We start from the raw sequence: 25,350 nt of genomic DNA on the forward strand, positions 1-25,350 counted from the left end.
GTCTGGCCAATATGTGATTCCAGACCCACAGCAATGTGGTTGACTCTTAACTGCCCTCTGAAATGGCCTAGCAAGCCACTCGGCTGTACCACGACGACAGCTCATCACCGCCTTCTCGAGGGCAATTAGGGATGGGCAATAAATGCTGGCCTTGCCAGCGATGCCCACATCCCATGAATGAATTTAAAAAAAAGTCAGAACCTTCTGGCGAGGAGGAGGAAAATGTCGAGGTGGGTGAATTATCAGTGCTTTGTACATATTCTGCAGCTGCAACAACAACTTGCCTTTATATAGCGCCTACAACATAGCAAAACTCTACAGGAGCATTATCACAGATAATATTACATTCTGAGGCTCTTTCTGTTGCATATTGAATCGATTTATTGAATAGCACAAGTCCATACCAGCATTTACATTTTCTTTGACAACATTTGCGATCTTTTAATAAGTACGCAAAAATAAATCAGCCAAACTCCGTGGGAAGGCTGAAATAACCACTTTATAATACAAAAATGTAACTGTACATTATTTACAGGAAAACAAAATCACGGAGTCTACACTGGAGTTGAAAAAGTCTAAATATTTTACTGCAAATTCACCATTATATTTAAAGTTTAAAAAAATTATATGAGGAGTTATATTATAAATGATATTTGTTCGTGTAAACACTGTGCACAGTCTTTACAAATAATAAAAAAGACAATATTTATAGCATACATAGCATGTTTTTACATATTTGTTCTCACACCTGAACTAGATCATCCATCATTTACAAGGGTAGAAACGTCCGACTGGCAAAGTTGGTGCACAAACACTTTGGCGCAGGTTATGTTTACACAGACGTTGACCTGTTTGCGCACACAGGAATGTAGTATGAATGTATTAAGCATACATAAGTGAACTTCACCAATTGGCGTCTCCACTCCAGAGAGTGATTTACATGCATCTCTACCAGTCAGTCACCCCGGGTGCAGATGTCGAGTAAACTGACTGCAAGCATAAAATGTACATAACTACACTATGCCCTTGTTAATATGTCTAAGCTTTACCACAAAGGGGACAGGTTTGCTCCATTTGATATTTGTGGGCAAATTGTACTCCCAAGTATAAAGGACGCGTTAAGCATTTTACTACAAATAGGGAAAGCAGCAAAGCTAGGGAGTAGTTACAGATATGGTGGGAGGGGAGTGGGGTGGGTGAGAGGGGGGTTCCAAAGCCCTACACCACTGGCAGGAGCCTCGGAGGATACAGAAAGAAGCTCATCGGAGAATCGCGGGTGCATTTGCCTGGCATTTTCCATCTGTCAATGCTAACGGGTGAAAAAGTCGCAGACGGTACACCCGCAAGATTCTGCCAGACCAAACCGGCAGCACAAGATCGTAGACTCATACAGCACAAAAGGAGGCCATTCGGTCTATCGTGCCCGTGCTGGCTCTTTGAAAGAGCTCTCCAATTAGGACGTCCTTGCCATGGAGGGAGTGCAGCGAAGATTCACCAGGCTGATACCTGGGATGGCAGGAATGACGTATGAGGAGAGATTGTGTCGATTGGGCTTATACTCACTGGAGTTTAGAAGATTGAGAGGGGATCTCATCGAAACCTATAAAATTCTGTCAGGCCTGGACAGACAAGATGCTGGAAGGATGTTTCTGATGGCCGGGGAGTCCAGAACCAGGGGTCATAGTCTAAGGATAAGGGGTAGGACATTTAGGACTGAAATGAGGAGGAATTTCTTCACCCAAAGAGTGGTGAACCTGTGGAATTCTCTGCCACAGAGGGCGGTGGAGGCCAGTTCATTAAATATATTCAAGAAAGAGTTGGATATATTTCTTAAGGCTAAAGGGATCAAGGGATATGGGGAGAAGGCAGGGACAGGGTACTGAATTTGAATGATCAGCCATGATCTCATTGAATGGCGGAGCAGGCTCGAAGGGCCGAATGGCCTACTCCTGCTCCTATCTTCTATGTTTCTATATTTCACTCCCCCCTGCTCTTTCCCCATAGTCCTGCAAATTTGAGAAATCTCATCTAAACTTTGTGAGAAACAGGCTATTTTTAAAGCGTCTCTTCGGAAAAGTGCAGACATGCTGGTCACTGGCGAGACTGCTTTCTTGATACTTCCTCTCTTGCTCAATTGTGGGGGAGACAGATGACAGAAGGCACCCTTGCCAAGAAAGGAAGTACACAGTAAGCCTTGGTACAGGTGCCACCAATAATCTCAGGGTCGCTGAGGCCAGTGTTGTCAGCCCCGATTGTTGTAACATCTGCTTGAAAGTGCAGATGTGTGATAGTCAGGTGACGATAGGGCCATGCTCAGCTGTTATACCTCCCTCCGCCCCCCCCAGAATAAATAGCCTGTTGATGTTCACTGTGTAGGCTCAAACATGAGTAGTCACCTGAATGAGGGTCCAGTGGGCTACCAGCACCCAAGGAACGGTACCCCAGCAAGAGTCACTGCCTCAGGAGAGGAGGGGGAGAAACCTGGAGACATGTATTGACTCAAAATATTTTTGAATAGCATTCTTGCTGTAGATGCCATGATATCCGAGTCTACGGGCAGGATTTTAATTGGGCCGTGGAGGCGGGATTGGAGGCGTGTGGGGGGTTAAAATCTCGAAATCGGGGGGCACGAACCCATCCCGCCCCCAACCCGCCTCCATGCCAGTTTCAAAGGAGGCGGATACCCGACCTGTGCTGGTAGCCGCCTCCCCGAGGCGGGAAGGGGATTACTGCCAATTAACTGCCTGTTAACCTAATCCCAATTTTTATTCCTGAAGTGTGGGATTCCCGACGGCTCCAAACTACGCCAAGTTAGCGAGGTGGGCCATCGCGCTGAAGGACCTGGAGGGTTCGAGATGTCTGGTGTTCAGGTGAGTGATGGGTGCATGAGTGAAGAGGTAAGTGTGTTTGGTGTGTGTAAAGTGTTTAAAGAAGTTTTACTTACCTTTACAGCCTTCCTTCCTTCAGGTCTCAGGAGTCCCTCATCTCACTGGCACAGAAAGCAGAATGGCCGCGAGCTGTCAAAAGTTGCAGCATTCAGCGTTCTGTCCTGGAGAGATCTCTAAATCAGCCTGAGAGGAAGGAATTAACTTAGTCTACAGATTTTCAGTGTTTGACAGCTTCAAAGAGCTGTCAAACGCTGATATTTCATCTGTCAAAAGCTCTTGACAGATGAGATGTCAATCTGTGATGTCACCTGTTGCCGGGTAGCCCTTAATTGGCCTGCTGAGCCCGCTGGGTGGGCTCAACAAGGTCAATCAAGTGAAAATCACGTGGGTTGGCCACAACTCAATGGAGGCGGGACTACAACCCCGAAAGTTGTAGTCCCGCCTCCTACACGCCTCCAGAATCAAAATCCAGCCCTACATGTTCACGGCAAGTTTATTGAGACTGCCAGATACAATGTAAATCGAGCTCTTTTTATATTGGCTTTTATTCCCTTGAACATAGAAGATTGAGGGGTGATCTGATCGAGGTGTTTAAAATGTTAAAATGATTTGATAGAGTAGATATGGAGGAACTATTTCTTCTGGTGGGGGAAAATTAGAGCCAATCTGTTCAGGAGTGAAATCAGGAAGCACTTTTCCAACACAAAGGGTAGTGAGAATGATGGAATTCTTTCCCCCAAAGGCTGTGGATGCTGGGTCAATTGGAGCTTTCAAGACTGAGGTCAATAGATTCTTGTTAGGTAAGCGTACCAAGGGATTTGGAGGTAAGGTGGGTAAATGGAGTTGAGGTGCCGCTCAGCCATGATCTAACTGAATGGCAGAGCAGGCCGGAGGGGCTGAATGGCCTCCTCCTGCTCCTAATGGGTTTAGCGCTACGCCAGTGCCACCGGCTCCCAACAGGTCTGGTGCAGTCAAGGCAACCCAAAGTAAAGTTGTAAGATTTCCTAAGGCAAACCACGAGAAAGACCTGGCTAAAAAACCTAGGGCATGAAGTATCTCAGAGCTGTTCCCGCTCCGCCGCCATAACTTTGCCAAAAGTGCGCCGGAAACTCAATTAAGTGTGTAAACTTCCGACGCAATTACGGTGGTGGCGTGGGAGAAGGTCTGAGGAAATTGCTGCCTATGGCTGGCCGTGGTGACTCCAATCACTTTCCTTTGGAGTCTCCAGCAGTTGCACGAGCCCATGGCACGAAGCCAATAATAAAAGCAGCTTTTGTTTGACACTATCCATGTCAGGACTTCCAGCAGAGGACCCACTCCAGTTAAACCACTGCTGCAGCCAAAAGATAAAGATCACAAAGCAAACATCAATCAATAGCCAGGGTGTTCAAAATCTTCCACTACAAGTGTATGTTTAAAATAGGCAAGTATTAAAATAAAATGGGAGAAAGTGTAGATTGAATGAACTGGATATAAGATCTACAGTACAAAAAACCAAACCATTTGTAACGGAGTCCATGCAAATCCTGTGTCCTCTGTTTCTCCATAGAATGTTTACTACATATTTACCATACTCTCCCCCCCCCAATTTTTAGACCCTTTTTTCTGTGAATCCATGGATATACAATGGAATTCTCACATTGACTGACTGATTATTTTTGACTAGTTTTATTGATGAGAGTACCAGCCTCTGCCAATATCCTTCTTGTCATCTTTTGAATCCTTTCCATTCACTCTACGTCCTTTAGTAAGTATGCCAGAAAACTAGCTACAAAATTCAAGTGTGGTCTCACTGCAAGAGTACAAATAAATGCAGTTCTAGTTTAATAGTAGAACTGCTTTCCCACAGCGCAGTCACCCGCTTCTCCTCTTGCTCGAGTGTGAAATAAGGAAACAAGAGAGTTTGTTTTTATTCTCTTCAACAGTAGCTTGAAACCAGGGTAATGCTTGTTCTCATGCTTTATAGGTTTAGATTATGGAATAAAGTATAAATAATGACCAGAACATATGGGGGAAAAATTCAGTATCGCCCCGTTTGGGGCACCATTATCGGCTGTGCGCAAACTTTAGCGCCTGGCGCTAATTATCGCCTCCAACGGCAAACTTGGCTTTTATCGCCCCTGGAGGTGATTGGAGCGCTAAATCAGATGCTTCACACCTGTCTTAAGGCGCAAAGGCCGAGCAGCAAGGCGCTACCTCAGAGCGCTGGCAAAGCAAGGAAGGGCAAATCAAGATGAACCTGCAAAGTGCTGCTCAGTACCCAAAACTCCTTCACACAGCGTTGAATCTCTCCAGAAGTCTCTCTCTCTCTCTCTGAATGTGTGGTGCAAAAATGTCACCAACAAAAAAGGCAGGAAGCGGTCGCCTTTAAATAGCGCTCCCCCAGTCCCTTTCTAACTGCAAAACGCTCCCCTCAACCTGTTGTTGCTAGCGGCAGGTGGTAAGGCGGGGGCGCCACTTAATATCCGGTCCTGGGCGCTACCGGGGCGTTGCGCACTCGACTGACGTCACGATCTGCCGGCGCAGGAGATCGTGGCGGTAGTGTTTAGTGCCGCGGCAAAATGTCCAGTTATATTTCGCGAGCGGCGCAAATATTGCAGCGCCCGGGCGCTAGTTGCTTTGCCCCCCATTAGCGCCCTCTTAAGGCGCTAACGGGAGACGCAAACAACTGAATTTTTCCCCCATGTAGTCTACTGAGATTTGACGTGTGGTCCAGATAAAAGAGCAATTAATGTTGCAGGTCCTGCTTGTTAATGTTCTATTTGAAAGCTAGAAGCTTTATGAAGCTGAGGAAAGAAACTAGTTTCATCTGTGGTATTAGAATTTGCCAAAGTCTTATTGAGATTCAAACATTCTCTGAATGTCAGTACTCAATTCCTGCAGGCGTTTTTTCACAAACTTGTGAGGTTACAAGTGAGATCTGTTGACGTGCGTCTCCATAATTAGCGTGAGTTTTCTTGCCAGCATTGCATTGACCACTTGCACTTCCTCATACAACAGGCCTTGTGGTCAACATTCGAATCCTTCTCCTGTTCCCCCCTTCCAACAACTAAGACTGGAGCTGAGCAGAGCCGTGCTATCCACATAGGTGATCGAGAGGCAGAGGCTGGTACTCTCATCAATAAAACTAGTCAAAAAATAATGAAAATGGAAACACCACAGCTTAAAAAAAAACACAACTGTCCAACTATGCGGTCCGTGTAGTGTTGTATGCCCACAGCAAGATTTAGCACTATCTTTCACAGGTACAAATGTGCGGATCATACACGTGCTTCATGTAGTCTCTGTTTAAATCAAGACACCTGACTCTAACTCACTGTTTTCCAGTATTTCAATACCATCGAACTCCTTATTTCCCTAGCTTCCCATCTATGGGCATTTAAAACCTAGCGTTAGCCTCATCTAACCACTACTTCTTGACGTATCTTGGCTTTTCTCCTACTGTTTCAACCTTAGTGGGGTTTTGAACTAGGTGAATTATTTTTTTCACCTAAAAATAACTTGGCATTCTCACTTGACGGTTCCAAAAATGACAGATGGTGTGGGGGAACTGAACTGTCACTTGCTCAATAGTTGGTAGAAGGGAAGCTAAGAAATTAGACTCCTTTCCCCAAAGAAAGCATCGCTGTATTATTGTTGGGCAATAGTGTGTCATTATAGGAAACGGGTAGTTATAAGAATGTCAGGTGAGAGCCTCATTTGTGACAATCTTGTCGCTACAAGAAGAAAGGAAAAAGATGGAGTTAGTTCAGGATTCTGGAAACTGAAATAATAGGACATTAAACAGGTGCATGCTTGGTTTTATATGATAGGTTTTATTTCCCTCCGGAAAACACTTTACTAGCAGCCCACAGTGCACAGATGTCAAGCAACTGTGCTGTAGAAATCTGGTTGGAAACTACTAAAGTGCCCGGTGTAGGTGGCCATGAAATGTGCATCAAATGAGCTTTAAGAACACTATGCACTGGGCACTTTAATAGGGTGAAAGTCCACAGGGGTTGCAACAGTCTGCTGTTGAAACTCTAAAGATTTCCTCTGTGCTCTCTGTATAACAAAAATTGCTAGCCAGTCTCTTTAAGTAGGTTTGTAATATTGTTATCTGTAGCACACTGGACACATCTTCCCCTGTATATATCATCATGGCAGCAGACAGACGCTGATAAAGGACATCTCAAGCAAGACTGTCACACAAACCACAAAGACCATTTTGTACCTTCCCATTGACCAAAACTCTCTCCTCATGGGCAAGCCATTAAAAAGCACAGCTGAAACTGTAACACAATTGAGTTTAGATGCCGCAATAAATATGGCAAATGATGGTCACATAAGCAGCTGAGCCCTGAGATCTATACACCATCTGTTAATATCACAGTTAGTTTTTATTTTGTTTTGTACAAACCCTTTTGTTTTGTCATTTGGGTTTGTTACCTCTCCTGCTATTGTCAAATTTCAGCCTTTTGGGTTTGTTATTTCCATGACTACGGTATTGCCATTCTGGTCCGCATCACACGACAGGGAGGAAAGGTGAGACAGTTTATGCTCAGTAAATGTCTGGAATATCCACCATGGATTATAACTTGGTGATGTCATGTTGAGGCTCATTCTTTCTATGAATGGCTGAACTCAGTTCCTGCAGGAACTTATCCTGCATTGGCAAGCTTGTCACTGAATTTTTCTTCAGCTGCGTCACCAGGATTGGCGTGGGGTCCGCTGGAGTGCTCTCCTGGTTCATCGACAACATCGCATTAACGTCCTGCACTTCCTCATATACAGGCTCATTCTCGTTGGCATTCTCATCCTTCTGATGCTGCTCAAACAGGTCATGCTGCATCTTCATTGGCTGAAAGGAAGCAAAGCAGTGTTGTCGTACAAGTTGGCAAACAAAAACTAAGCGTTGCCTCAGGATATTGTCCCAATCAGTAAAGCTTCAGTTGCCTTTCTTATCAATTTAATTTACCATATGCAGGCATGCAATGTACAAGATCATGCAAAGTGATTAGAACTTTGTTACAGAACAGCCTTGACAGAGTCTTAGCCATCCATGAGCGCAATGAATATTGGGAGATAAAACAGTCAATGAAAGCATCCCCTGACCCACGGGTCCTCTCTAGGATCACAGTTCAATGTGCTACCAGTCTGTCCACTGTATTTACAGTAACATGCACTGGCCCTGAAATTCCTGGTAAGGGCTAAGGGAAGTGTGTTTGTGGGGGGGAAGGGATGGGGGGGACATTTGTGCGGGGGTGTTTGGTACTCTGTTCCACCAGAATCTGGAGCAGATGGGAACTTTCACCCGTCCGCTGACAACGTTCCTGACTCCATCCGAAATCCTGATGTGACGCCAATCTGAAGCTCTGGGGAAGGAGAGCAAAATACTTAATGGCCCGGAATTTGCGGTCAACAGCGAAGCCCCGATGTATGCTCCGTACAAGGATCTCTCAATCCCTGTGTCAAGAACTTTTGGTTTTCTGACCAACAATTCAATTCAACGGAACTTAATGCAGATCCCCTAGTGTGAACTGCTGTGACATCAACAGGCTGTCTAAACCGCCAATCAAAAGGCAGAATTCTCCCAGACAGCAAACAAGGAAGTGAGTAAGCCCTTAAAATTCTAATTTTTTTAAATAGTTAGAGAGAGCAAAAGAAAGGTTGGGGCTATGACATGGGGAAAAGGCAAACCTGAAATAAAGATGGGCAAATTTTAAAAAAAACAACATTTTTTTTGAAAAGTTTCTTAAAAATTTAAATTTTTACTAAAATGAACATATTTTACACTGCAAAAAATTTTAACTAGTTTTTCAGGCCCTTAACCTTTGCTTAGCAGTTAATACACTGTTAAAACCCCAGTCACACCCAATCCCTTCGGGTCTAACGTTTATTGGGGAATCTAACAGGGCCTTGGTGAGACCACATCTCGAGTATTATGTGCAGTTTTGGTCACCTTATCTGACGAAGGATGTTCTTGCCATGGAGGGAGTGCAGCGAAGATTCACCAAGCTGATACCTGGGATGGCAGGAATGAGGTATGAGGAGACATTGGGTCGATTGGGCTTATACTCGCTGGAGTTTAGAAGAATGAGAGGGGATCTCATTGAAACTTATAAAATTCTAACAGGACTAGACAGACTAGATGCAGGAAGGATGTTCCCAATGGCGGGGGGGAGCCAGAACCAGGGGTCACAGTCGAAGGATAAGGGGTAAGCCATTTAGGACAGAGATGAGGAGGAATTTCTTCACCCAGAGAGTGGTGAACCTGTGGAATTCTCTACCACAGAAGGCAGTAGAGGCCAATTCATTAAATATATTCAAGAAGGAGTTAGATATATTTCTTAAGGCTAAAGGGATCAAGGGATATGGGGAGAAAGCAGGTACAGGGTACTGAACTTGGATGATCAGCCATGATCGCATTGAATGGCGGAGCAGGCTCGAGGGGCCGAATGGCCTACTCCTGCTCCTATCTTCTATGCTTCTATGTTTCTATGTACTTACTGCGGAGGAGCAGAAGTTTTGGTCAGTATCAATGATTTATGAGATTTCACTGATTGCCGGCTCTGCAGGGGGATACGGGGGCTGTTGGAGCTGCCACGGACAGACTGCAACTTTGGGATTTGCGCGTGTCTGCGCATGCGTCAAATCCTGAAGTTGCGGTCAGTTTCAAAGGCGGAATGAAGGCGAACGCTGTCAGTTCACCGTTATCCCGACCGCAAATTCCGTGCCAACGTAGTCTGTTTCTTCCCTCTGTCGGCCTTTGAATTTGGAAACTCCCTCCCCACAGTCCTAGCAATGCTGGTTTTCGGGGACACAAAACTTGGAAGTATAGTGAACAGTGAGGAGGATAGTGATGGACTTCAAGAGGACATAGACCGGCTGGTGGAATGGGCAGACACGTGAGATGAAATTTAATGCAGAAAAGTGCGAAGTGATACATTTTGGTAGGAAGAATAAAGAGAGGCAATATAAACTAAAGGGTAAAATCCTAAAGGGGGTACAGGAACAGAGAGACCTGGGGGTATGTGTGCACAAAGCGTTGAAGGTGGCAGGGCAGATTGAGAAAGCAGTTTAAAAAGCTTATGGGATCCTGGGCTTCATGAATAGAGGTACAGAGTACAAAAGTGTGGAAATTATGATGAACCTGTATAAAACACTGGTTTGGCCTTAACTGGAGTATTGTGTCCAATTCTGGGCACCGCACTTTAGGAAGGATGTGAAGGCCTTAAAGAGGGTGCAGAAAAGATTGACGAGAATGATTCCAGGGATGAGGGACTTCAGTTACGTGGATAGACTGGAGAAGCTGGGGTTGTTCTCCTTACAACAGAGAAGATTGAGAGGAGATTGATTAGAGAGGTTCAAAATCATGAGGGGTCTGGATAGAGTAGATAGAGAGAAACTGTTCCCATTGGCGGAAGAGTCGTGAACCAGAGGACACAGATTTAAGGTGATTGGCAGAAGAACCAAAGGCGACATGAGAAAAAGCTAATCTGAGCCGTCTTTTGTCTCCACTAGTCCTATCACCATCTCGTCTGGTTTTGAATACCTCTTAATGTCTCTTCACTTCTTTTGTTCTCTCCCAGCCCTGCCTTTCGATCTATTTCATTTCCTTTCCAGTTTTGAAAAAGGGTTTCGACCGAAACGTCGACTCTAATTTCTCTCCACGGATGTTGCCTGGCCTGCTGAGTTTTTCCAGCATTTTCTGTTATTATGAGAAAAAGCTTTTTTACTCAGCGAGTGGTTATGATCTAGAATGCACTTCCTGAAAGGGTGGTGGAGGCAGACTCAATCGCAGCTTTCAAAAGGGAGTTGGATAAGTACCTGAAGGAAAATAATTTGCAGGGCTATGGGGAAAGGGTGGGACTAGTTGAAGTGCTCTTGCAGAGAGCCGGCACAGGCTCGACGGGCCCAATGGCCTCTTTCTGTGCTGTAACCATGCTGTGATTCAGTGACTCACAGGCACTGCTAAGAGTGTAAATGAGGGAGAAATTCACTTGCCATATTCCCTTGATTTGAATTCTATTATAATATGCCCGGCCAGTTGTGAGGCTGCCCCTGAATGTACCAAGGTTTCCACGGGGCTAAACCCCAGCCAGATCCGGGGTCTGTGCCCCCCACCCCCCGACCCCACCACCCCCGACCCACCCATCTCCCTCACTGCTAGTTTGCTGCTCCATTTCATTCCTAGGCACCAGGAATTTCAAGGCCGCTGTGATTAAAAGATTATCTTTAAAGATTGTACAGTAAATTTTTTTTAGAAGCTCTGTATAGAGCAGTCATTGCCTGTGATATTTCCCCAATAGGCCAACTCAACCAAGCAATATTAAAGAATGATATAGGCCAGCTGGATAACTATCCTAACTAGGGCATAAAATGGTTCAATTGGTCTGGTACACTGAGCTTTTAAAAAAAAATGTTCACATCTCTCTCACCAGACTGATACCTGGGATGGCAGGAATGACGTGTGAGGAGAGATTGGGTCGATTGGGCTTGTATTCGCTAGAGTTTAGAAGAATGAGAGGGGATCTCATTGAAACTTATAAAAATCTAACAGGACTAGACAGACTAGATGCAGGAAGGATGTTCCCGATGGCGGGGGAGTCCAGAACCAGGGGTCACAGTCTAAGGATAAGTGGTAAGCCATTTAGGACTGAGATGAGGAGGAATTTATTTACCCAGAGAGTGGTGAACCTGTGGAATTCTCTACCACTGAAGGCAGTTGAGGCCAATTCACTAAATATATTCAAGAAGGAGTTAGATATATTTCTTAAGGCTAAAGGGATCAAGGGATATGGGGAGAAAGCAGGAACAGGGTACTGAATTTGGATGATCAGCCATGATCTCATTAAATGGCGGAACAGGCTCGAGGGGCCGAATGGCCTACTCCTGCTCCTATCTTCTATGTTTCTATACTATGGCCACTCGCCATCTTGACTACTTCTGGAGCATGGAGGAAAAAGGAAAAATAGAGCGAGTTTAACTCTGAACTCTTTTTCTTTTTTAAAAGGCCAAACCCAGGGCAATGACAGTGTCACGACACACTGTGTATCCCAGCTCTTCCTCAGACAAAGCACATCTTCTGATCATCAGTGTGGCCGAATGCAACCTCAGGTGCCAGCAGTGAAATGAAAATGTTCTACCATACTGCCCCACCTAGTTTCCATATGTTTAACCTTAGTCTTTCTTTAAAAAGCAGAACGTGCATGGAATGAGTCCAGACATCTGTACAAGAGAGAGGGAAGCATATAGGCTGGGGATGCAGGGTCCTACATGATGGTGCTCCTCCCAAGGTCGACTGGTAGGCCAGAAGTACGGGATATAATTTATTTGTGACTAAATGGACAATAATCTGGGGTTGGAAATTATCCCCAGTTGGCCCACGTGTTCAAAGAAAATGGGCTATAGCCAAGTACTCTCTGCTAGGGAGCTGATGTAGCTGAGAGCAGGAAGTTCCTGTGTTGGCACTTCCTGTGGTGGCAAGAGTCCTTCTGTAGCCACATGACCGAAAAAAAAATCAAAATGGCTGAAAAACATACCACAGTTTTGGGTGGCTATTCCCAGCTGTGGAAGCAATGAGGAGCTTCCCATCCGCTGTTACTTCATCGCTTCATATAAAAAGGAGCGCATTATGCTCAAGCCCCAATCCTCAAAAGCTTTGAAATTTCCCACATCAAACAAAACTGAAGCACAAACAAAACGGAACTGACAATAAACTCTAGTTTCCTACCGGATCAAGGACATAAAGAGACAAAATCCGATGGGGTGAGGTTACGCTCTATGATATTAGTATATGGGTGCATTAACACGTTAATATACTAATGTCGCCATGCGCAATTTCCCCCATGAGAGTAACAATCAAGCTTTGCGGCTGTATTGCTGTCAGGCAGTAGCACAGTTGTACTTACAAAGAACATTGACAGCGTTCTCCGAGCATGTAGGCGTCGCTGGAAGGAAATGGGCACAAAGACAATAAGCAAGAGCAAAAAAGCACAAGGATGCACAGAAACTCAACAGGACAGTTACCTTCGACACTCAGATAGCTTGAACATAAGCATCACACATGGCATTATTAACTGGTAAGCAAAACCGCTTACTTCACACCATTTTGATATATAAATATATTCAAGAAGGAGTTAGATATATTTCTTAAGGCTAAAGGGATCAAGGGATATGGGGAGAAGGCAGGAACAGGGTACTGAGTTTGGATGATCAGCCATGATCTCATTAAATGGCGGAACAGGCTCGAGGGGCCGAATGGCCGACTCTTGCTCCAATCTCCTATGTTTCTATTGGTTTTCCAGGGAAGAGACAGGATCCCGTCAGCAGAGCGCAATAAATGGGGTGAGGGAAATTCTCCAGTGGGTGGTTTCACAATCTGATTTCGGAAATTAGGAAATCAGGAAACAACTCTTCCACACAAAGGGACGTGGAAATCTGGAATTCTCTGCCCCAAAAGGCTGTGGGCCCTCGGTCAACCAAGGCTGAGATCGATGGATTTGTGTTGGGTAAGGGCATCGAGGGATATGGAGCTAAGCTGGGTAAATGGAGTGGAGGTACAGGTCAGCCACGAGCTAATCGAACGGCAGAGCAGGCGCGAGGGGATGAATGGCCTAATCCTGTTATGTTCCTGCTGCATAATATTTGAATGGATTTACCCGTCCTCTTTGCTCACTTCCAACAGGCAGTTGGTGTTGATTATAGTAAATCAGGGCAGATTTTCACTTTGCAAAATAGAAGAGGTAATAAAGATAATGGAATGCAGCCCCACTCATTGGGGAGCTTGTTGGGGGGGGGGGGGGGGGGGAGTAAAAGGTGAGCTTTCATTTTCAGAACTGAAGCATTAACAACGACATGTGATTTCAAGCAAATTGAGGGCAAGGAGGTGTTCCCTTAAATTTGACTAGTAGACAGTAGCCTAAATTTCCCAAGTATGGGCTCAGGTCAAAGGAGGTTCCTCACTACCAGCGCAATACGTGGAAGTTCGTGCCCCATCACACCATACTTCCCATGTGCATTAACAATGCTCCATGTTTCAGCTGTAGAATGCCTGGAATCCGCTAGCAACAGATTAAAGCACTCAAGTAATGCTCTCGTGACTGGCAGTGCCCTCGTCTACCAGTTATAACCCCTGCCACTGGGAAACTCCACTCGATATTTCGAACAGTTTAATGGCTTCGCCCACAGAAAGTCAGGACAAAGCGAATTTCCTCTCGGTGCATTGGTGATACTGTGGCTATAGGTATGGGGATCTGCAACCTCCGGACCGCCTGAAGCTCCATCTAGTGGGAGAAGTGTGCAGCTGCAGGCGTGACCGAGTGTCACAGAATGGTGATGCCCAAATAAGGAGTGAGCAATAAACATAGCAAATTTATTAGATAGAGGAGACAGCACAAACACGACTGGATAGGTAGAGCTATTTGCACAGTGCACCACAACTCATTCTTTAACTTCAGCCACGAGGTAAACAGTATATCACACAGGTAGTGATTCACTGCAGAGGCCATTTAAAAAAAAAAATATAGAATATGAATCTTCCAACTTCAGGAGTGACAAGTCTTTTGTATCCTCAATCTGAGCCAGGAGAGATGCAGGATAAAAAGCAGGCGCTAGTTACCATCTTAAGATAATTGGCAAAAGAAACTGGGGCGGAGATGAGGAGAATGTATTTTTTTTACACAGCGAGTTGTGATCTGGAACGCACTGCCTAAAAGGGCGATGGAAGCAGATTCAATAATAACTTTCAAATGGGAATTGGATAAATACTTGAAAAGCAAAAATCAGCAGGGCTATGGGGAAAGAGCAGGGGAATGGGACGAATTGGATAGCTCTACCAAAAAGCCGGCACAGGCGTGATGGGCCAAATGGCCTCCTTCTGTGCTCAGTGATTCCAACATGAATGCAGACATGTTCAGCCAAAATAATAGACCTGGGCCTAGAAATTGAGTTTGCCTCCGCCAGGGCTGTAGCGCCCGAAATTTAGCGCCAGCGTTAATTGCCGCTGCGCCCGCCAAAAATTCAGCTGCACCGCGCCCAGACGGCTGCGGGCGCTAATGGAGGGTGTCAGCGCCTCGCAATGGGCGCTGAATGCAGGATTGCGGCGCTAATCCCCCGCTGCGGCACCCGATGCGGTGCGGCAGGCTGGGGTACTGCAGGCCTCCTCCTTCTGTTAAGGAGGAGCTGCCTGCAGCCGACCGCTGGCCGGTGGAATCGCACGAAAAATGAGCCCGGCACCTCGGAGAAGTGCCGGGCTCGAGGCCCACACACATCTGTGCCGCGGGGGGGGTGGTGGAGGAGTCCGGGGAGGGAGGTGCGGGCAGGCGGCCGCCGGGAAAGCGGCCGGCCGCCGCGCCACCTTAATGCGCCGGCGCTAAGTCCAGCAAGAAACTTTTGAAAAATCGTTGGTTGCGGCTGCCACGGGCGAGGCGGCCGCAACTGAATTTCGGCGTCCGGCCGCGTTACCACGGCAACCGGGACGCTGCGCACACCGATGACGTCATCGGTGCCGGCGCAGCGCTATCAGCTAACGCCGATGGTAGGGCCCAAATCAATTTCCGAAGCGGCTATAATTCCGACGCAAGGCCCTCTAGCGCCTCTAATTGGGCGCTAACCCCACTCAATTTCTAGGCCCTGGTGTTCCAAAACTAAAACTGACTGATAGCATCTTTGGAAACACGCCCATCAAGAGTGGAAATCCTGCGGCCACAAAGAAGTAATTGTGATACAAGTATAGGCCAGGTGACATATAGGCGGGCTGATAAGTGGCAGGTAACATTCGCGCCACACAAGTGCCTGCCAATGACTATCTCCAACAAGCGAGAGTCTAACCACCACCCCTTGACATTCAATGGCATTACCATCGCCGAATCTCCCACCATCAACATCCTGGGGATCACCATTGACCAGAAACTTAACTGGACCAGCCACATAAATACTGTGGCAGCAAGAGCAGGTCAGAGGCTAGGTATTCTGCAGCGAGTGTCTCACCTCCTGACTCCCCAAAGCCTTTCCACCATCTACAAGGCACAAGTAAGGAGTGTGATGGAATACTCTCCACTTGCCTGGATGAGTGCAGCTCCAAACAATACTCAAGAAGCTCGACACCATCCAGGACAAAGCAGCCCACTTGATTGGCACTCCATCCACCACCTTAAACATTCACTCCCTCCACCACCGGCGTACCATGGCTGCAGTGTGTACCATCTACAAGAGGCCAAGGCTTCTTCGGCAGTACCTCCCAAACCCGCGACCTCTTCCACCTAGAAGGACAAGGGCAGCAGGCGCATGGGAACACCACCACCTCCAAGTTCCCCTCCAAGTCACGCACAATCCTGACTTAGAAGTATATCGCCAATCATTCATCGCCGCTGGGTCAAAATCCTGGAACTCTCTCCCTAACAGCACTCTAAGAGTACCTTCACCACACAGACTGCAACAGTTCAAGAAGGCTGCTCGCCACCACCTTCTCAAGGGCAATTAGGGATGGGCAATAAATGCTGGCCTTGCCAGCGACGCTCACATCCCAAAAACAAATTTAAAAAGATCAGGTGCTAACAAGAGAGTTGGCTCACCACTCAGACAAAGACAAACCCTCAGGTGATGTAAGTAAGGGAGGGATCAAGGCCCTTCACAGTGAATCAACTAAAGTAAGAAGTTCAAGGACAATCGTGCCAACCTAAGCCAATGGCATGAGTACAGGTGGTTACTGAGAGAGGAGACATTTAAAAGAATAACATTTTAAACTAGATGCTATTATCCTGTGACCCTAAAACAGCAACAAATCTGGGGGTGGGGTAATGAGAAGGTTGACTTTCACAGCTAACTGGTAGCTAGAAATTATATAATGAATTATGTACCAGAATTGAAAATTGTTGAATTTCATATAGACAATTTAGAATTTATTTCTGGTAAGATGTACACAAGTTCCCCTTATTCCTGTACAATCCACATTTCTATAAAGACTTGCAATGAAACCTTTTCATTGGTTTGAGCTTCAAAACGGAATTTCTATGTGCCAGTATCAATCAATGGTGCCAAGCCACTAACATCTTCTCAGAAATCAATATAATTTCACATGAAACAAATGGAATTCAATAAATGTTCTGTAAGTGCAAAATATTGAGTAAAATGACAAACTAAAACAGTATTTGGGGACATTTAAACAGCAACCAGAACACAGGGCATCCACTGAGAACTGCTCAGTGATCTCCAGTGAGTGGGCTGCATCTTACTAGTCTCCTCCTTCTTTGCGTAATCTTCCCATTTAATGTGTGAGTAAACACAAAGGGAAAAAGGAATGGCCTCTCAACATCTCCCACAAATGAACTCCGTCTCCCCAAAATCTGACTCAGCCCAAGCTACTCACATCCTTCTACTCCATGAGGCAAATTCTCCGAGGCCTTACCAGAAATTGCCTCTTACGCTTGTGTCTAGCCTAAATGTAATGCTAGTTAGCTGCTGCTGCTGGTTACCTTCTGATGCAGACCACGAGCACCATGAACTGTCTCAGCTAGGAAGGCATGATGCTTAGTCACAGAACTTTTCATTTAACCAGTCAATCCTGCTCCATGATCGGCCATCAAGAGATGCGATTCAATAAGGGTGACTTATTTGGGTTTTCTCTCCCAAATGGAACATTTTGCTCTCTCCTGCCGCTCAATCTGGTGACTTGGCTGGAAGCAGGCAAAGCTCAGCCACCTGAGGCTCAACAAATGGAGTGAAGGGCAGCCCTGACACTCGTAACTTCAAGTCGGGAGTCAAGTGTCCAGGGTGTAGATCTACTAATGCCATCATAATTCAATAAATGTGTATTAAAAAAACATTAATGGGCTAGAAATTGGGTTGCTTTGCGCCTCTCATTCGTGCCCCAGCCGCAAGCTTCACTTGCGCCCCCTGACCTATCACCAGACGATACGTGCGACAAGAACAGGGGACGGTTTTGCAGCGGCGGTAGTGGGCGGCGGCACGATTTAAAGGGCAGGTGTCGGGCGGCCATTTTAATTTGGATCGACTGCCAGCACCTGTTCCCTTTCCCTTTTTTAATGCGGGGTACCAGCCGCGATCGCTCAGCCTGGCGCTCCTCTTGAGCGCCGGGCTGTTTCCACGGCACCCCGCTCCCCAGTGGTCCAGCAGGCCCCTCCCCTTTAAATCAGGGGAGGAGGCCTGCAATGACGCGGCGCTACGTGCCTCGGCGCATGGAGCTGCTGCACGTAGCGCCACGACGTTGAGTAGTAGCGCCCCAAGGAGGTGGAGCGATTCCAGTAGAGCCCCGCCTCCTTCTTGGGGCGCTACTACTGAATTTCCGGGGTAGGGGCGCTAACTTTTTCGGGGCACTAATTGGTTAGTGCCCCAAAATGGACGCTACCCAATTTTTCCCCCATTATAGATTAGTCTTGGGCAGGAGAGCAAAGCAGGCGGTAGGTAGCACATTGACAGCCCGTTTTACACTGAACGATTTTCTTAACTTCAATGTAAAAGAAAAATTGGGCGGAGTGTAAAACGGGCTGCCGATGAGCTATTGCCCGGTTTGCATCAATGCCCAAGACAAATTTATACCCCGATGGATTTAAATGTTCAGTGAAAGCAGGTTGGAGTACCGAAACCCAACTGAGTACTGCTCTTGTATTGTTCGAGTGCCATTGGCACCTGACACACAGTGGCGGTAAGAAAGAAGTGCGCCTGGTGTATTCAGTAAGTTCAGTGGGCTAGAAATCTGCTGAGCTTACTTTGGTGGTGCAGTTGGCTGCATGAGGCCACGGGTCATGAGCAGCGTTTCCCCTAAGGTGCCCGGGTGCGTGGCCGCGCATCGATCGGGCGGTCCCGTGCAGGCCGGTCACCAGCTGCTGCGGCCGGAAAAGATACCCCACGTGGCGCTGCTTCAAATTTAAAGGGACCGCGCACGAAGAAAAAAAAAATCGAGGGAACGTTGGCCGCAAGCCGACTGCACCAGCTCAGTGCCTGCGCAATATAAAAGCAGCTGGAAGGGGTCACAGTAAACAATCTTGTTTTACCAGTGTCTGATTTGCTGATAACATGATGGCGTTGCTCTCGTCCCCGTGGATTGGAATGAGCGGCATGGTTCCAAATTTCTGCTTGGATATATCGGATGATGAATGGCGTCTTAGTATCGTAGGCCGAAGGTCATCGTGCTGATAGGGCAGAAAGATAATCCTACATTACACTCCAAAAGGAGAAATTGACTGTAAAACGCTTTGGGACGTCTTGAGGTCATGATAGGAGCTATAAAAATGCAATTAATTTACTTTCCTTCAACCGTTCTGAAACTAAGACTTGAATCTATTGCTAAGAACAATATTATGTGCTTCACAAGAAATAATACACTAGGCCCCTGCTTAGAACATAAGAATTAGGAGCAGGAAGGGGCCATACGGCCCTTCGAGCCTGCTCTGAGCCTTTACATTTGCTTGTCCCAAGGTGTGCCGATAACTGGATTTGCTTCCATAAGATGTAATTTCCCTCTGAGAAACATTCAAAATGGACAATCTTAAATGAGCATATAAGAACACAAGAAAGTACAAATAAATAAAAGACCGTTTGTCCCATCAAGCTCACTCCTTCCACATCACTCGGCAGCACCTCCCAAATCCTCCTCCTCTACCACCTAGAAGGACAAGGGCTGCAGGCGCATGGGAACAGCACCACCTCCAAGTTCCCCTCCAAGTCACGCACCATCCTGACTTAGAAATATATCACCGTTCCTTCATCGTTGCTGGTTCAAAATCCTGGAACGCTGTCCCTGACAGCACTGTGGGAGGACCTTCACCACACAAGACTGCAGTGGTTCAAGAAAGTGGCTCACCACCACCTTCTCAAGGGCAATTATGGATGGGCAATAAATGTTGGCCTTGACGGTGACGCCCACATCCCGTGAAAGAATTTTAAAAAATCTACCCTGTCATGAACTCAACCCTGTTTAGTTAATCTTCTGAGGAAATGTTCTACACAAGAACTCTCTGATTCCCAAATGTTATCAAGCAAACTCCAGAATATTCATCTATCTACACAGTCCTCCCCCTCCATGGTTCGAACAGCACAGGAACCATCATGCTCTGTGGAATAGCCCATCCTATCATTCTGTACCTACCCTTATAAGCTCCAACCCAAACCAGATATTTATTCTGTTCTTTTCTGTTTTTATTTCAGATTCCCAGCATCCCCAGTATTTTGCTATTGTATTAGTGTTTGGTTCACTGCCACACCTCTTCTAGGAATGTCCACCTTGAAGAAGTTCTGCTCTTCTCTTCGACGAGATTTCCGTTTGTCTCTTTTACCTTGTTCATCTTCATTGCTTTCTGTCTCCCTTCCCCTGTTTGATCAGGTATTTGCCAAAACTCGCTTTCACGGCCACATATCTTTCCTCAGCAACTGTCTTCGGATTCGACTTATTCCACGTGGATTCCAACTGAAATTCCACCCTTCATGTTCTGGATCCACCCAGGATTACAGATATCTCCAAGATATTCAGCGTTCCTCGAACCACTGCTCTCGTCACATCCTGAGATCCACACTCAACGCCATGCAGCGCCACATGAACACTCTTGACCTCTCTCTTCAGCAGCACCGACTCACTCGATCGCAAAGCTGTCCTGGTCCACAGTTCCATTTCATCCTTCGCCTCATCCGGCGCGTTAACAAAAAACTTTTTTCTTCCTTTCAGGTGTCAAGGGTCGCAAGCTTCAACAACTCTTGGACACCAACGCCCCTCCGGAACCTTCTTCCACTTCACTTTCCTCTGACCCCATCCCTTCTTCCAATCTCACCCCCCGCCATGTTTTCACTATCCCCTATGACCTTCCCCTCTCTGACCCCGAACGATCAGTCCTCAGCAAAGGCCTGAGCTTCATCCCCTTACGCCCCCACCTCAATGAATTTCGAGCTCGGCACAATGCTGAGTTCTTTTTACGCTGCCTTTGTCTCCGTGCCCACTTCTTTGGCTAGGAGTCATCCCCCTGCACAGCAGACACTTTCTCCCGCTTTCAGAATTCTCGTTCTACCTGGACCCCTCCCTCTGGCCACTCAACCTCTCTAGATCTTTTCATTGCTAACTGCCGGCGTGACATCGGCCGTCTCCAGTTCTCTGCTCCCCTCACTCACTCCAACCTACCTCCCTCTGAACTTGCAGCACTCCATTCTCTCAGATCCAACCCCAACATTGTCATTAAACCTGCTGACAAGGGTGGTGCTGTTGTTGTTTGGCGAACCGACCTCTACCTAGCGGAAGCTGAACGCCAACTCTCCGACACCTCCTCCTACCTCCCCCCTGGACCATGACCCCACTACCAAACATCAAGCCATCGTTTCCAAGACTGTCACTGACCTCATCTCCTCTGGAGATCTTCCCCCCACGGCCACCAACCTCATAGTTCCCCAACCCCGCACAGCTCGCTTCTACCTCCTTCCCAAGATCCACAAACAGGACTGCCCTGGTAGACCCATCGTTTCAGCCTGTTCTTGCCCCATGGAACTGATTTCTTCCTGTTTCGACTCTATTTTTTCACCCCCGTGTCCAGACTCTTCCCACCTACATCCGTGATCTTCCGACGCCCTCTGTCACTTTAACAGTTTCCAGTTTCCTGGCCCCAACCGCCTCCTTTTCACTATGAACGTCCAATCCCTCTACACCTCCATCCCCCACCAGGATGGCCTGAGGGCGCTCCGCTTCTTCCTTGAACAGAGGCCCAACCAGTCCCCATCCACCATCACCCTCCTCCACCTGGCTGAACTTGTTCTCACATTGAACAACTTCTCCTTTAACTGCCCTCACTTCTTCCAAATCAAAGGTGTTGCTGTGGGTACCTGCATGGGTGCTAGCTCTGCCTGCCTTTTTGTGGGATATGTGGAACATTCTTTGTTCCAGTCCTACTCAGGTCCCCTTCCTTACCTCTTTTTTCTGGTACATCGATGACTGTATCGGTGCCGTTTCCTGCTCTTGACCTGAACTAGAAAATTTCATTCACTTTGCTTCCAATTTCCACCCTTCCCTCACTTCACATGGTCCATCTCCGACTCTTCCCTTCCCTTCCTTGACTTCTCTGTCTCCATTTCTGGGGATAGGCTATCGACAAACATTCACTATAAGCCCACAGCTACCTGGACTACACTTCCTCCCACCCTGCTTCCTGTAAGGACTCTATTCCATTCTCCCATCGCATCTGCTCTGACGATGCCACCTTCCATACTAGTGCTTCCCATACGCCTTCCTTTTTCCTCAACCGAGGATTTCCCTCTACCATGGTTGACATGGCCCTTTGCTCTCACTCCTTCCCCGCCCTCCCAGAGCCACGATAGGATTCCCTTGTCCTCACTTTTCACCCCACCAGATTCCACAGTCAACGGATCATCCTCCGCCATCTCCAGCGTGATCCCACCACCAAACACATCTTCCCCTCCCCTTTCAGCATTCCGAAGGGACCACTCCCTCCGTGACACCCTGGTCCACTCCTCAATCACCCCCAACACCTCCTCCCCTTCCCAAGGCACCTTCCTGTGCAAGCGCAGGAGAAGCAACACCTGACCTTTTACTTCCTCCCTTCCCACTGTCCAGGGCCTCAAACACCCCTTCCAGGTGAAAACGCGATTTACTTGTACTTCTTGCAATTTAGTATACTGTATTCGCTGCTCATGATGTGGCCCCCTCTACATTGTAGAGACCAAACGCAGATTGGGGGACCGCTTTGCGGAACACCTCCGTTCAGTCCGTAAGCGCGCCCCGAGCTTCCGGTCGCCTGTCACTTTAATTCTCCGCTCCACTCCCACTCTGATCTCTCTGTCCTCGGCCTCTTACACTGTTCCAACGAAGTTCAACGTAAGCTCGAGGAACAGCACCTCATCTTTCGATTAGGTACTTTACAGCCTTCTGGACTAAACATTGAGTTCAACAATTTCACACTATAACCTCGGCCCCTATCTCTTTTTTCACATGGCAGCTGTTGATGATTCTGCCATTCCCATTTAAACCTCTTCTAGACTCATCTTTTGTTTCTTTACTTGTCCCACCACCATTTCCTTTTGCCTTGTACCATCATCCCTTTTGTCTTTGAATCTCTCCTGCCTTCCACCCAATCACAGACCTTCCCTTTTGTTCTTTCCTCCCCTCCCCCTCTCCCTGCCCCTGCACTTGCTTAAAAACCTGTTCCATCGCCAGCTTTTTCCAGTTCTGACGAAGGGCCATCGACCTGAGACATTAACTCTGTTTCTCTCATTACAGATGCTGCCTGACCTGCTGAGTATCTCCGGCATTTTCTGTTTTTATTTCAGATTTCCAGCACCCACAGTATTTCGCTTTTGTACAGATATTTATTCCGTTTCTTTTTGAAGGAGCTGGTTGACTCGCCTTCAGCTGCCTTTACTGGAGTCTCCTCCTCCTTCCCTGTGCTACATATGCAATAAACTTTGCTCACAATTTGCTCCAGGTTTGCTAATCCGCCGTGATTTGAACTTGCCCGGTCTAAAATTGGACCCAATAAGCACTGAAATGATGGGACTCCCCTTCCAATTGAACTCCTATCAGGAGATATAACCTCCTCTTTTAGAACATACATTAATTGGAAGCATAGATTTTAAGACAGAATAATGCAATGATCTAATTGACCATTTGATTTATTGATGCCTTGGGATGGTTTACTATGCTAAAGGCGCTATATCAACACAAGCTGTTGTTGTGATTTACCTGCGCCCGAAGGATGCTGGCTGTCCAATCCCACATCTCCGACTGTCCTGAACAACACAAGAACCTGCAACAGAACAGCTACAAACCGTCAAAGCCACGTAGACAGACAGACAGGAAATGCCCTGGACAAGCATTTTGTTCAGGTCGAGACCCATGGCAAAATCTACTGCAAACCTACAGTCTCAAAATATTTCTTATCTTGATAGGTGGCTTCTCAGTGCTGAACATTTTAAAAACTATTCATCATGTCAGGCAACAGCGCAGCATATCCCCAAACTGTCAGGGCTAATAGGCACTCGACGGTATTAATCGTACAGGGTTCATGGCATGAATTGTACTGCAGTGTTCACAACCTACCAACAGATGGCAGTAGAGTATTTGTAACGCTCACAATAATTCAGTAAAACAACAAATGGGGATATCATAGTCCTGGAATCTGACAGCACAGAAGGAGACCATTCGGCCCATCAGCCCTGTGCAGGCTCTTTAATGTCCTATCCAATTAGTCTCACTCCCCCGCTCTTTTCCCAAGGCCCTGCAATTTTTTCCTTGCTGTGCGCAAATTGGCTGCTGCGTTTCCTACATTATAACAGTGACTACACGTTAAAAGTACTTAAATGGCAGTAAACTCTTTTGGAAGTCCTGAGGTCATGAAAGCCACTATATAAATGCAAGTCTTTCTTTTGACTAAGAGACAGAAAGCAGAGAGTAATGCTGAACGATTGTTTATCAGGCTAGATGGAAGAGTGCCTGGACTTGGGTATAGGGGTGGTCATTTTAAAGTTTGCAGGTGACACAAAGGTTGGAAATGTAGTAAGCAGTGAGGAGGATAGTAACGCACTTCAGAACAACAAAGAGGGTGCAGAGCACATTTACCAGAATGGTATGAGGGACTTTAGTTATGTGGAGAGACTGGGAGAAACTAGGATTGTTCTCCTTAGAGCAGAGAAGGTTAAGGGGAGATTTAATAGAGGTGTTTGAAATTATGAAGAGTTTTGATGGAGTACATGGGGAGAAACTGTTTCCACTGGCAGGAGGGTCGATAACCAGAGGACACAGATTTAAGGTAATTGGCAAAAAAGCCAGTGGAGAGATGAGGAGAATTATTTTTAAAACATAGCGAGTTGTTATGATCTGAAATGCACTACCTGAAAAGGTGATGGAAGTAGATTCAAGAGTAACTTTTAGAAGGGAACTGGATAAATACCTGAAAAGGAAATATTTGCAGGACTGTGGGGAAAGAGCTGGGAGAGTGAGACTAATTGGATCGCTCTTTCAAAGAGGCTGGCACAGGCACGATGGGCCGAATGGCCTCCTTCTGTGCTGTAAGATTCTATGACAGATTGAACAGCCTCGTTCTGTACTGCACTGTAAAATGTTATGATTCTAAGGTGCTAAATGGAAGTCAGGCACTTTCCCACTGGGAAGCAGGGAAAACGACAGGATCCGCCGTCGCCCAGTTCACAGCAGCGCTGGCAGACAGCCGAGCCCAGGCTAGGGCTCACCATCTCTGCTCCACCACGCAGATTCTCTCCCGCTCCCCTCGCTGCTGTGCCCCGGGCTGATTGGCCACACCCGGCGAACAGATGTAGGCGGCTCTGAGTGGCAGGCTGCCCACCATCCCAAACCCACGGCGTTCCGGCTGGGAGGCCAGGCTTCTGCTGTTCCCCTGTTCTAATTCCAAATTACCCCTCGGACTCCACATAATAAAGCAGGGACGGAAAATGGCACATGACTCCCACTGCAACACGCCAATTCCTGTATCTAAAGAATGTTTCACCTGGTAGT

At 46.9% G+C, this 25,350-nt stretch overlaps 1 protein-coding gene across 4 annotated transcripts in view; it reads right to left on the reverse strand.

The window, feature by feature from the left end:
• Positions 1-481: 481 nt before the first annotated feature.
• The window catches only part of arap3 (ArfGAP with RhoGAP domain, ankyrin repeat and PH domain 3), a 312,909-nt gene continuing 288,040 nt past the window's right edge, over positions 482-25,350 (reverse strand). For 2 of the 4 annotated variants that reach the window (XM_085995934.1, XM_085995932.1), the window contains 4 exons: positions 23,563-23,626; positions 18,884-19,021; positions 12,782-12,820; positions 482-7,728 (listed from right to left, as the gene is read on the reverse strand). In XM_085995934.1, coding sequence (XP_085852060.1) covers positions 7,459-7,728; positions 12,782-12,820; positions 18,884-19,021; positions 23,563-23,626 — 511 coding nt within the window. In that variant the 3' untranslated portion in view covers positions 482-7,458. Of the gene's footprint in view, positions 7,729-12,781; positions 12,821-18,883; positions 19,022-23,562; positions 23,641-25,350 lie in introns of those variants that run through there. The other 2 variants (XM_085995933.1, XM_085995935.1) reach the window with 2 other exon arrangements.

The sequence above is a fragment of the Somniosus microcephalus genome, chromosome 8, assembly GCF_052327205.1.
Source record: "Somniosus microcephalus isolate GS21.2 chromosome 8, FLI_Smic_1.0, whole genome shotgun sequence".
Lineage (NCBI taxonomy): Eukaryota > Metazoa > Chordata > Chondrichthyes > Squaliformes > Somniosidae > Somniosus > Somniosus microcephalus.